We start from the raw sequence: 14,061 nt of genomic DNA on the forward strand, positions 1-14,061 counted from the left end.
GGTAATGCACATCACTACGTACTGTTCAGTTCCTTAAATGTTTAAATCATTTGGGTTTTCCAGTATTAAAGCTCCTTTTAAAATGGTAATGAAAGGATTAAAAAAACCCTTTGGCCCCTTAGTGTTTTGTCTAGACTTGAATTTTCAGGCATGTTCTAACACATGTTAATTGATTACCAGTGAACATGTTTAACTAACACGATCATAATTTCTAATACAGACACTTCACAAATGTGTTCCAGGACTCAAATCCTAGTTCTTATTCATGTCATAAGTATTTGTGTCCTGGAACACATTTGTGAAAGGTCTACATCAGAAGGTACAATCATGTTAGCTAACATGTTAATTGACAATCAATTAACATGTTCGAATAGGACTTAAAATTCAAGTCTAGACAAAACCGTTAGGGTTGGTATCCAGAAACTAGATCAATATAAGGATATTTATACTATATATATATATGCACACACACACACACACACTATATATATATATATATATATATATATTTATACTAGTATATCTGCATACACACTAGGGGATTGCATGGATTTAACTACATCCGTTTCTAAATTGATATAGTTAAAGCAGTTCAAAACCTGTGTGTATACAATCCCTGTTTTCGGCCTGGTCTGCACTAGGATTTTACATCAGTAAAGGTACATCTCTCAGGGATGTGAAAAATCCACACCCCCGAGAGAGGTAGCTATACTGATTTAATCCCCCAGGGCAGACAGTGCTAGGCTAACAGAAGAATTCTTCCGTCGACCTAGCTACCGCTTCTTGGTGAGGCGGATTACCTACGCCGATGGGAGAACTCCTCCCATCAACGTAGGTAGTGTCTGCACTGAAGCACTATAGTGGAGCAGCTGTGCTGCTGTAGCATTTTAGGTGTAGACAAGCACTTAGACATACAAGTATATGTTTGTATATTTACAAAAAAGTAATGTCTGTAATCTATCCAATATCCTAAGCAAACGGGCACTTTGTATAAGCATTTTTAAAATTCGCAGGGAAAACAATTACTCTGTATGCCTCTGGATAGCAGCTGATTAACATTTCATTAAATTTATCCATTAACCATTGGTTTTGTTTTGCTAATTTAGTGAAAATGGCATTCTAGTTACATAAACATTTGAAGATGTCTCTTGGTAATAATTCATTAACATTCCAACAGCCAAATGCTATCCTAGCAGGTGTTACATGAGTGAGCAGGGATTCTGGCAGATGCATCTTTTGCAAAAAGAATTTTGCTGGTCAGGACAAGATTCCATTGGATGGGCCTGGAAGACCCACTCAATGCATTTGTTGTGCTCAAACAAGAGATGTGTACAACTCCAGCTAGCCCTAGGCAGCTCAGGATGCGTGGAGCTGGAAATGCATAGTTGGGGATGTCAAGTCACTCCCAACCTGTGTGCACTGGGGCCTTCCTTGTCCAGAAAGTGGGGGTGGGGTGGGTATATCCCATGACCGAAACAGTTACAGGGGCATCATTCTGTGACATTTCAATGGGCAGTTTTATCCCTCCAATCCCCATCTCCTCTCTGGGACCCCCATTTTATAGATGAGGAACTGAAGCACTGAGAGGCTCGGTGACTTTCCCAAAGTCACACAAGAAGTCTGTGGCAATGCAGGAAATTGAGCCTCGGTCTCCCACATCCCACCAGTGCCCCACTCACTGGGCCATCCTTCCTCTCCAGAGGCAGGGTCGGGGGAATTTATCCCATAATGAATTATATGCTTCATAGAGTTTGTAAATATACAGTAAGAACAATCTTACCTGTTCAAGTGTGGAGCGATTACTTTCTAAACCTGCTGCACAGCTGTCATACTGGACTTTTTTTTCATCACATTCTTGGGTTAACTCCTGGTGTGAAAAGGGCAAAAGGTCGTGTAAATGAAAACTTGAGTCTAGTAACATAAGGCACCTAAGCAATATAAGTTCTTGTCAATCTCACACTTCGACTTCAGCTATTGGCACACTGAGAGCGACTTACATAAACCAAGCAGACATACACGTATCATTACAAGGATATCACTTCTAGCCCTGCATATTGGAGGATCAGCAGTATAAACTACAACATAACATACAAGTTTCCTTTTTATATTTATATCCAAAGTCTTTAACATGGTGGATTCAATTTCTAATTTGTTCACATTGTGTCAAAGGTTTTACTTGCTCTTTAAACATTAAGCTTACAAGATAGTTTAGATGATTAATTATGTTCCATGTAAAAACAATTTTGTCCACATTTATTTACATTATAAAACAAGAATAGGTTGGGCTTTGCAGAAAGAAAGAAAAAAATTGATGTTGCATTAAAACTTTTTAGCAAACAATAAAAGTTATCATACTTTCCCCTACAAAGAGTACATATTGCTACTAAATCCCATTTAGTTATCCTGTATTTGCAGACACATGTTTTCAAATGAATTATGAAAAGAATGTGTCCAAATCCTCAGCTGGTAAAAAAGGGGCAGAGCTCCACTGACTTTATTGGGAGTGGGCCAGTTTACACCAGCTAAGGATCTGGATGACTTTTTTTCCCCCCCCATAGCCCTGTAGCTTTCTAAAGCCAATGGATAAAATTGCCATCTTCAAGGATTGGAACATGAGATGGTTCCGGTGTGTTATTGCTTAATTATGATGTTTTGTTTTGTCGTGATGTTGTCGTCACCATAGGAACTACTATTGTGAGGGAAAAAGCCTCAGCCGAAAAATATGGCTATATTGTTGATTTTTAAGAGTTCCAGACCCCTTTGGCCATTTCATGTTGCAAATTGCTTTTCTCAATCAGAGTTTCACCACAGTTTACCTATTCTACATCTTCCAGCTTTCCTCCAAGTTGACTGTGGTCTTGTATTAGGTAGCAGAGGTTTGTAAATCATGTATATTTGTGGGTTTTGCCTTCCATACAGCTGTAAGGAAGGCTCTCATGTAACTAACATGACAGTGTTATTTGTCATTAAAATCATTCTCTTTTCTGGGGGGAAAATCCCCAAGGTTTACAATTAAATTGTTTAAATCCACAAGCAGGGATCCTGGAAAATTTGTATAGTGGGGGAGTTGAGAGCCATTGAACCAAATTGTAAACCCTGTATATAATGGAAGCCACTTCAAGTCAGGGGGTGCTGCAGCACGCCCCCCCACACCTCTAGTTCCAGCACCTATGTCCACAAGACAATATAGACTTGTACCACCAGAGGATCCAGCTCTTTGGATTCCAACAACTAAGAATAAAACTTAAGTAACATGCATATTGCCTTAAATTTTCATAGGGGCCTCAACTCAGCCTCTAAATCTGCACATGCAATCTGCACATGCAAGTTTTGGACACAAACTTCTGAATGGCAGTTTACAGACAGACTTATCTACAGACCTGATTTGCCACTTGTGATACCAGTTTTATGCTGCTGTAACTCTACTGAAACCAAACACAGTTATAGTGGTATAAAACTGGAGTAAAGCAGGTCGCAGATGTGCCCCTGAATTCACGGGCAAAACTGCAAAGCAAAATTTAGAGGTGATTTCTGAAAATTTGTCCCACTGCACAGACAGTTCACTAATGTCTATTACACAATATATTCCTAAACATTTTTACTAACCTGGCAGTTCTGCCGCAACTGTCTCAATTCTTTGATAATTGGAGCTAAACTTGACTTCTTATCTGCCACCATAGCATTCAGTTTTTTTACCTGATATATGAAGAAAAGGCACTACATGAATATGCTATTAGTAAAACAGTGAGAGTATAAAGAATGGGAGGTCAAAGGAAGGGAAAGATATGGGGAAAAAACAGCTATGAGATGTGAAGAAAGGAGACTGAATCATATATTATGTAAAATAAATGACAGGCAAATGATAATTAAGAAACATAGTACATTTTATAATAGGGGTACCATCACAATCTACTGCAGCTCTGCTCCCATGGTTTGAATTGCCTGTTTATTCTGTATATAGATGAATTCTACCCTGCTGATTATGCAACCTAATATCTTGCTTAGACTGGAAGTTACTGTGAATAAAGGTCTCTGAACTTTTTTAGCTCAGGTGTATGGCCTGTCAAACCCTGACAAGAACTGAAAAAATGCAAAAAGTTCTAGTCAGCTTCTAACATTACTTGCATATACTGATCTGTAAGGTGGGCACAAAAAGAATAGCTACAAATAAATATGAGAATAAAATCTTTTACTGATATTTTATAATGTTCTTCATCAGGATAGATACAAAATTACAGATATTTACATCAAATTTAGTCCTCTCTCTCTAAGGACAGGTCAACACTACTGTGTAAGTCTATTTAACTTACATTGCTCAGGGGTGTGAGAAAGACACCCCCTTGTGAGCGATGTAAATTACAGCGACCTAAGTGCTGTCCACACTGGCACGAGACGCTCTCCTGCCGACATAGCTTCCGCCTCTCCTAGAGGTGGAGTAATTATGCCGATAGGAGAGTGCTCTTCCATCAACAGAGAGCCTCTTCACGAGACGCACTACAGCGGCACAGCTGCACCCATGCAGCACTTCTAGTGTAGACCTTCCCAAAGGCTGTTTCTGAAAACCAGGTATTTTGTACAGCGTGTAATAAAGAGGGAGCATTTCCATGAACACAGGATCCAATCCAATGCCCACTGAACTTAATGGATGAACTCACTTCAATGGAAGTTGTCTCAGGACCAATACAAATTGTAATCTAGAGTACAAAAGCCTTTTAACGGGGATAGCTTTACAATGAAGTCCTCATAAAGAGGGACCACTGTGTGCAGTAAAGATAGTAGAACCTCAAACATTTATGAGGTTCAAACCTTATTTAACTGATGGCAATCTCTTGCTTCCCAATAAACTTGTGTGATCCTCTTTCTTTCCATCAATCTAATTCCAATCCAATCCCTAGTCCTTCTCCTAATTTTAAACTGGTTAGACACCCAGCAGGTAGTCTCTCTCCTGGATTCTAACGTTATATTTTCTGCAAATGTGTTGACAGGCTGGGGCTTCCCCTGGTAGAAATATATATAAATCTATCTGAGTACTCAATGTTCCTCTGACAGGACTTTCCAGAGCAGGAAATCCCTCTTGCTCCGGGGCTTCCTATTACTGGTTCAGCAACAATTAGGTTTTTGCAAGTATATTTAGAAATGATTGTAAAATACCTTGAAAAATAGAAATATTTTGAAATAATGAAATGATGTTGCCTAACTGTTCAAATCATATTCAGCCTCCTGGCTGAGAAGAATGCTTTTTTATTTTCATCAGTCAGTTTAAAAAAGGACCTGCAAAGTGTTAAAAAAAAGAAAAACAACACTGTGCCCTTTTTTGTTGTTTCTTTACTATATATAAATAAAGAAGGCTTGAGAGGCTTTCAAAAATATTTTTTCTGCATTTTTTTTCATTAGAAATTCAAGTCCTGTCTTGTCTATGATGAGTTAAATGACGACATCACAAGATTCATGACAGTTGAAAAATGGAGAAGGGGAAGGGATTAGTCAGGCTGTTTAAAACTCATTATGTTTCGGTTTTGTTAACAACCATAACTTCCAGTGATTAAATCACATTTTGGAAAAGGGAGTCTTTGTTAAGTTTCAATCCCATTCCATGTTTTCAATTAAGGTGCCAATACTAACAATAGACAATGCCTGAAATCACAAAAATGTTGAACCAAGGAAGCCCAGATTTGATACCCCTGATATTTCTAAAGGGAAAACGATCAGGAAACATTGCCCACGCATGCAAATGTACTTTTTAAAAAGGCATTCTTTGTACATCAAAAACAGACACATGCCCGATTTTACTAAAACTCTTCCAGGTCACCTTTGTAGCTGTACATTGCCCAAAAGTATATTACAAAATGTATTTCTACAAACATACATTGCATTTTATTTTAAAACCTGTGCCAGAAATGTTAATCCTGATTTTATTTTTTCTAAAATTAAACATCCAGCTTGCAGAAATACAATAGTTAAATTAGGCAAAATCACCATTTCAGACATATTATCTAATGTTCGTCCCTTCATTTCATCCATCTCGCTCTTTGCCGCAGATACTCTCTCCAACTCCTCCTGTGTGTAACTGTATCCAGAGATACCCTTCTTGTCCTCAATAGCTTGCTGTGGACATAGGAAACAAATACAAAATGTGAGGACAGGTGCTGGCAGACCATGGAGCAAGTTCTTTAATGTAAGTGAAATATTGCAAGAATGCTGAAAGTGAAGTTAAGTGCTAGAATCAGTTTATTTTAAGAGTGATGAAACTCTATGACTGCCGTAAGAACTAACTAAAGTATCTGCCATTCTGTTCAACTGGTAGATTATTAACTATTTTCTGCAAGACCTCTATCTGGGGGTAATTCTAAGCTAACTGAGGTCAAAAGAAAGTTTCCCACTGACTTCAGTGGGTTTTGGATCAGATCTTCTCTACAGCAATTAAATATATAAAAAGAGGGATGCCTATTTTGGAGGATGTAATCTGTAGTAAATATAGCTAATTCTATAAAAAAAACCTACTTTGTAAACGAGAACAGAATACAGTATTTCTGAACTGTTTTGCCAACTGTATTCTCCAATGCTGTTTTTTTACAGAAGAAAATAGTTTACGGTAATGCCTCAATATATAAAGCTATTTTTCCCATATATTTCTTCAAATTATTTGGGATGTAATACAGTAGAGAAATTATTCTCTTAACTATTTTTATTCCTTTCACAGTTTAACAAAACTTTACCTGTTCATTCACACAGTGGTTACAGTAGCTAATCATTAAATATGCAAAGAAATGTAAGTTTGTAATACAGAATGTTGAGCAACGACTCAAGCAGTCATGGTAGACTAGTATGCAGGGCATTAAATCTCTAAAAGTGACACACACATACCAACTCCAAGTGGATCAGTCTTACAAAAACCCATTCAACTCTAGTGGTTTTAAAAACATTAATCTTAGAATATCTACAGCCACAATGGTGTGGAGCATTTTATGGGGTTTATTGGCTATATGGAGTTAGATATAGGCTTTGTCTTCATTGCCAAAAAGGGAGTGTTTTTTACTGCAGGATAACTAATGTACATTATCTACCTTGCTGTAAAATTCTATTGCAATTAGAATGGATGTACATTCTCTGGAGACTTGTACTCTGTACACATGCATATTCAGTTGCCCTTGATTGGTGTGGGAAATCCACACCCACACCCGATGAAGTGAGCTGTAGCTCACGAAAGATTATGCTCAAATAAATTGCTTAGTCTCTAAGGTGCCACAAGTACTCCTTTCCTTTTCTTGTTGTTTAGTGGTAGAAGCTGAGTTTGGCTAGTTTTCAATTTCTGAGTAATACATATTCTCTAACTTACTTCAAGAACCACTGTGAAGTACCTTTGCTTCTTAATGCTTGGATTTTGTTGTTGCTATTTTTAAATACTATTCCAGTATCTCTGACAGCTTGTATCTGTACCTTATTGTTGATAAAGTAATTTTAAAGCCCTCAAAATATACCAAAGCTTACCTTCAACTAATTAAGGACCTAGTCCCACTTCTGTTGAAGTCAATAACATTTTTGCCTATGACTTCACTTGAGTGCAGGATTAGGCCCGTCAGACTCAAGAAAAAAAAATGTAGAGCTTGTACTACTGTCTATAAGGAACTATTTCTAGTCATGAAATACGATAGCGGAGTATAACTGGCAGATTAAAACAATTCCTATACCAAGCACGCTTTATCAGTGTTTAGCTAATAATAGTAAGAGAGCTTTAAAGATTAAAACACATTAAAAAATTCCAAACCAATTATGTCCATATCATTGTATTGATGGTTATCGCTGTGGCTAGAATGTATGGAGTGGGAGAATTTTGCCTTACCAATTGTTGCTGAATAGCCTCATGACGTTGTTTTAGGAGTTCTTCTGTTCTCTGTAGGATACCATACTCGGCTGTAATTTCTGCTATTTCTACACGCTTCTTTTTATAAAATGTGTTCTTGCTTCGAAGCTTATTAACATATCGTTTAAACTGAAATGAGACATAACAGGGATATTTGTAATTTAATTTGAATGAAAAAAAAAAGGCCTTATCACGCTTTCTAACTAGCCTATTCAGATAGCAATTAAACTACAATAAACTAGCCTGTTCAGATAGCATTTAGCAGAGAACTGGAAGTCAGGGCTCCCAGGTTCTATTTTCAGTTCTGCCAATCACTCACCATGAGCCATCAGAAAAGTCAGTTCTATCTCTCTATACCTCTGTTTAGCCATTTGGAACATGGAAATCATTCATTTCTACTTACCTACCCCACTGAGGGGCTAGAAAGGCTAACTGATGTTTGCAAATTTTTGTAGACCCTTGGATAATAATAAAGTTAACATAATAGTACTTTGCACGTACATGAGAATGCCTTCCATCCAAGAACATCAAAGAGCTTTACAGAACTGAACTGCACAACATCCTTGTGGAGTAGATAATCATTATTATTCCCACTTTACAGATGGAAACTGAGACACAGAGATGACTTGCTCAAAGTGACAAGACATTTGTGGCAGAGTCGGGTCTAGAACTCAGGTCTATTCATGGGCTTGAGCCACAAGATTGTCCTTCCTCTCCTAAGATGAAAGGCAGTGGATAAGTATTATCATTAATGTTCCAATTACCTCTGATCCATGTCACTGTGGCAATTTAAATTTTTTTAAAATTAAGAGTTTATTTTTTTTTCTCAAATTTAACCAATGAACACAGGAATTACAGAGAATTACAGAGTCCTATGATCCTAAAGCTCACGCTTCAGGGTTTCAGCGAGTCACCTGCAGGGGTCAGGAACTGATTCCCCCACCCCTATGTATTCTAGGGACTATTTAAAAAAAACCCTCCTTTCTCTGAAGTATCAAGGATGGCCACATCTGGAGATGGACGGGGTTAACCAGAGCTCTGAGGTGGCACCAACTTAGCATTCTCTCTCAGGTGCTTGGCTGGCTGGTTCTTGCTCACATGCTCAAGGTCTAACTGATCACCATATGTGGCGTTGGGAAGGAATTTCCCCTAGGTCAGTTTGGCAGTGATTTTGGGGGGTTTTCATCTTCCTCGGCACCAGGTGGTGCAGGTCACTTGCCACAATTGTCTGGGTATATCTCATTTAATTATTTCCCTGCCATTGCAGGGGCCTCGAGCACTGGTGCACTTCGGTCGGTTTCTCCTATTCTCTGCCAGTGGCACATAATAGTCTAGTCTCCTGAAGGTTGTAATACTTTGGTCTAATTTTGGTTGTTGGGTTAATGTGCAGTGTTGGTGGCTTGTGACATACAGGAGGTCTGACTGGTGATCCCTTCTGACCTTAAACTCTATGAGTTCTCAAGTATAATGGGAAAGGGCAGAAAAACGCTAAGAGAAAATTGAAAAGGGCCATAGGGAAAAGATTCTTGATTTTAAGTTCTGGTTGTAAGTAGTTAAAATACTGATCTCTTTTAATGTCTCTTGCTGAATTGAAAGATATTATTGACTAATCATTTTTAACAAAAGGACAGGGTAGAGTAGAGTCAACTCTTCACTCTGTGTACCCAGCTGAAGGACTGTCATACACAGAACTAGCATAAAAGGCGCACAGCTAGAATTAGTGAATAGGAGTTCAATTTTTGCTTATTAAAAAGTAAAGCATAATAATCCAGAGTCTTACTGATCATCACATTTACTTAATCTGTTTCTCAGTTCTTACGTGTTCAACTTGATATACCCCTGAAAAATCAGGCCCTAGGTGTCTCTTAAGTTAAACGCAGAAGAACTGAGGCTCTTTGAATTACAAACTTTTTTTTTTTTTAATGTAGGACCTAAACTTTCTCTTATCTCTTAGTTTTCCCATTTATAAAATGAGGTTAGCTCTTATTGATACACTTCACAGGGATGTTATGAGGCAAAAATCACTGACATTTGTAAAGTGCTTTTAGAACCACAAATGGAGAGCAAGGAATTCAAAACAAATAAAATACGCTATGATAATTTAGTGTAAAGCAGGTTTCAAAATGTTGAGCTGGGATAAAGTCATTATTGTAGAATTAGTGCATTCTACTAACAAAGAATCACAAGAAAATATCAGCAGCCCTATTACCACAGATCCAATTTTAAACTTTAAAAATTAAGATGCATGAAAGTACCTAGCTTGTGAGTGAATTTCCCTGTTGAAGAATAATGCATAAAACTGATGTGACTACAGCCTAAGAAACCTTAGAGTAACTGTGTTCTATAAAAAGTGTCCTGGGCAAAATGCCCAAAATGAAATCCACCCTGTTCATCTGCCATCCTGTGCAATATCTAGGCCAAAGCTTTTTCTATCTTGCTATGCTCCAGAACTATTTTTAAAGCCAAAAGCTATAAGCGTTTTTCGTGAAAGAACAAACCCACAAATTACTCAATGTGCTCTATGCAGATTGGAGTATGTGTGGCTTTAGGAGACCATTTTACATTGTGCGTATTACCTAGGACAAGGATAGACAAGGTCACAAAAGTCATAGCACTAACAGTAAAGCAGTAGTTTTGTTACAATAAAGACCTCAGTGCAATTGTAATATTATTGTTGGAAATTTATCCCGTTAATTAGCAAAAGAAACGTTTTATAACAGTCAATTCAAACACATCCTCTGAGTTTATACAGACTAGAAAAAAAAGTTTTATCACTTGTGCAAACACTGAATTTTCTGTGGTTTTCAAGCTATTACAGAAGATACTTTGTTACAAAATAATCAGACATGATACCAAGTAACACAAACCCATACAAGAAAAACATGGATTGCCTTCTTCTCTCTTGATGGAGGAGTTCCAGTGATATTTCATTTGGACAGCAGAATATAGTAAAGAATTATGTAAGAGAAGAAACTTTTTTCACATGTGACTATAGACAGCTGTCAGATCTGAATGATTTTCTGTCAGTTTACCCCAGGGTTGAAAGCAAGCTGTTATTCTCCTCACTTCCATAACTACTTTTAAGGTCTTGAAAATAGCCTGAGTGGGAGACACAGTATTTGCATATTCAGTATTTTGCCAAGCATAATCTACTTAATAATGGAAACCAAAGGACCCTGTTGAATAGAGAACTGATTTCACAGATGTTCAATTATTAGTGACTGAGTCTGGGCCATATAATAAGCAACCCATCCAAAACCAAAAAAATTGACGAAACCTTCAGATACGGACATGTGGACAGGGTTGCAACCCCATCCATTTTAGGACATGAAAATCTGGCTCTAATATAGTGCAATCTCCTGGTTTATAAATGCATATCTTGAATTTTACATTATTCTAGTTACATGAAACTATAAAACAAGATATAAGCCGTAGTAGCAAGATGACAATGTTCTGTAGATAATGAATCAAATAACCTGGCAGAATTTCTACAGACTTAGTCTTTTCCAAATGTAACACAGATTTAAAAACCCTCCTAAATGCAGGGCCAAATTCAGTGCTAGGTCAGCAGGTGAAACTCCAGTTAAATCTAACTGGAAATGAGCTCATGGCAGATTTATCAGATCTATGGCAGCCCAGGTGCTCCCTAGCCCAGCAGCCAAGAATCAAACCAAGAGATCCCTCAAATCAGGGAATTTATAACTAGTCTAATTGCAAATTACCAATCCTTCCAAATGTGTGAAAGCATACTAGGGCATTTCAACTATGTAAAAGGTTGTTACAAGGAGGAGGAAGAAGTTTTTTCTTAACCTCCGAGGATAGGACAAGAAGCAATGGGTTTAAATTTCAGCAAGGGAGATGTAGGTTGGACATTACGAAAAACTTCCTGTCAGGGTGGTTAAGCACTGAAGTAAATTTCCCTAAGGAGGTGGTGGACTCTCCATCATTGGAGATTTTTAAGAGCAGGTTAGACAAACACCTGTCAGGAATGGTCGAGATAATTAGTCCTGCCACGAGTGCAGGGGACTGGACTAGATGACCCCTCGAGGTCACTTCCGGTTCCATGATTCTATGATTATTTGCAGATATGCTTAGCATCTGCAGTGCCCTGCAACTCATCTTGAGCTGTGGGGGGAAAAATCAGGCCCTTAAAGCTTTTAATAAAATATTACATTTTACTCTGGTAAGAAGCCTTTAAGTAGCTATGTTTAGCCAAATTGCTTTCAAATTATCCACCTCACTCTTATATAGCACATTTCATTGGTAGATCTCAAAGCACTTTACAAAGGAGGTCAGTATAATTATCCCCATTTTACAGATGGGGAAACTGAGACACACAGAGGTGAAGTGGCTTGCCAAGATCATTCAGCCAGCCAGTAGGAATAGAAAGGAGTCCATTTTCCAGCAATTATCTACTCATAGATCAGGTCCTCTCTTCCCTGCATAGAAGCTAAGCAGAATTCATTTAGAGCATTCCTATGGATCTGTTGGTTCCCAAAGTAAAGTATCATTTCAAAGACATTTGTCCACTAGTGAGCTTTCTGTTTTCAAGCAACTTAATATTAATAGGTTTCAGAGTAGCAGCCATGTTAGTCTGTATTCGCAAAAAGAAACGGAGTACTTGTGGCACCTTAGAGACTAAGCAATTTATCTAAGCTTAAGTTTTCGTGAGCTACAGCTTACTTCATCGGATAATGCATTCGATGAAATGAGCTGTAGCTCACGAAAGCTTATGCTCAGATAAATTGGTTAGTCTGTAAGGTGCCACAAGTACTCCTTTTCTTTTAACATTAATAGTTATTTAAACTTCAAAGATCAAATGACTGGACAAGAACCATTTGCTGGTGCTGAGGTAACATTTAAAGTAAACATACCAGCCTTCTGACTGCTGCTTGCTAGCCAAGTCAGAGGCCCCCTGAGATACAGAATCTCTGAATGTAAGCAAAGAAAAATTATGCTTTTCCACTTGATTATTTATATGGGTGGATGTAAGATGAAAGCCTGCTAGTTATGCTATAAAATGGATTGAATAAAAGTCGGACTTTGACCAGAACTTATAGTTCTGTGGCACGTGGGTACCTAGAATCCCAGGACAGATTAGCTATATAACCCTCACTTTTTATTTAAAGATCCACCAACACTATCACTTACCCTGCTCTATTGACTTCCATCTTAGTATCTAAAGGCACTTTAGAAATATTAATGTATTAAGTCTCACAACACCCTTGTGAGATGGATAAGTATTATCATTTTACAGATAGGGAAACTGAGTCAGAGCTATTAAATTGACTTTCACAAGAGCACACAGGAAATCTGTGGGACAGCTGTAAATTTATCCCCTCATTCAGCAAAGCACGTAAGCATGTTAAGCACATGCTTACGTGCTTTCCTGAATTGGAGCCAAAACCTAGATTTCCTAACTCTCAGTCCTACGCTTTAACCACAAGATCATCTTTCCTTTCCTTAAAAGTAACACTTAAGTAACATATTCCCTTCATATGGTTACGTCACCTGGCTTTTGACCTAGCACCTCTTACAATTCTCAGTGTATCTGGGATATTTGACACAATCAAAGCAATCCTGGAAAGGGCAGTGTATCATAAACAAACAGGCAACATTTCTAAGTCTTTGTTTTTAAAGAACTATATTCTTAGGAACATAAATGGTTATCTTCGTTCCCTCCTATTTCTTTGCTTCCTGTGTTTTCGTAATCCTTTCCCAAATGAAAGAACACTGGCATACAATATACTCTAATCTTCTATAAACTATGTCCATTATATGTACTATACACAGTTTAGGGCTTGATCCTGCAAAGTGCTCAGCATTCTGGCCCCAATCTTGCAAACACAAGTACATTCTTAACTTTAAGCACAAGTAGTTCCATTGACTTCAAACGGCAGTACTAACATACTTAAATCTAAGAATATGCTCAAGTGCTCTGCAAGATTGAGCCCTTTGCAAGCAGCATAATTCTGATTTATGTTAGTTCAGGTTTTCTTCTAGATTTCTTTCAATAACCAAAAGTGTCAATCAGAAGTTTAAACAACTCACAATATTTGGTGTTTTTCTTTAAGATCCTGCTTGTGGAGTCATGTTGTAAGTTTCTAGCCCTCATAGTTGCAGAGAAAAGCTTGAGAACCCTAAAGGCCCAAAAACCAGCAGGAAAAAACAACAACAAAAGACAATCCAAAATATTTATT

General features: G+C 37.8%; 1 protein-coding gene across 3 annotated transcripts in view; it reads right to left on the minus strand.

Annotated features, from left to right (window-relative positions):
• The window catches only part of IFT81 (intraflagellar transport 81), a 66,748-nt gene that overhangs the window by 12,485 nt on the left and 40,202 nt on the right, over window positions 1-14,061 (minus strand). For all 3 annotated transcript variants that reach the window (XM_048821691.2, XM_075120052.1, XM_048821690.2), the window contains exons 12-15: window positions 7,841-7,990; window positions 5,977-6,105; window positions 3,607-3,696; window positions 1,781-1,867 (exon numbers count right to left, since the gene is read on the minus strand). In XM_048821691.2, the coding sequence (XP_048677648.1) occupies window positions 1,781-1,867; window positions 3,607-3,696; window positions 5,977-6,105; window positions 7,841-7,990 (456 nt within the window). The remainder of the gene's footprint in view (window positions 1-1,780; window positions 1,868-3,606; window positions 3,697-5,976; window positions 6,106-7,840; window positions 7,991-14,061) is intronic.

This window comes from Caretta caretta, chromosome 15, assembly GCF_965140235.1.
Source record: "Caretta caretta isolate rCarCar2 chromosome 15, rCarCar1.hap1, whole genome shotgun sequence".
Classification (NCBI taxonomy): domain Eukaryota; kingdom Metazoa; phylum Chordata; order Testudines; family Cheloniidae; genus Caretta; species Caretta caretta.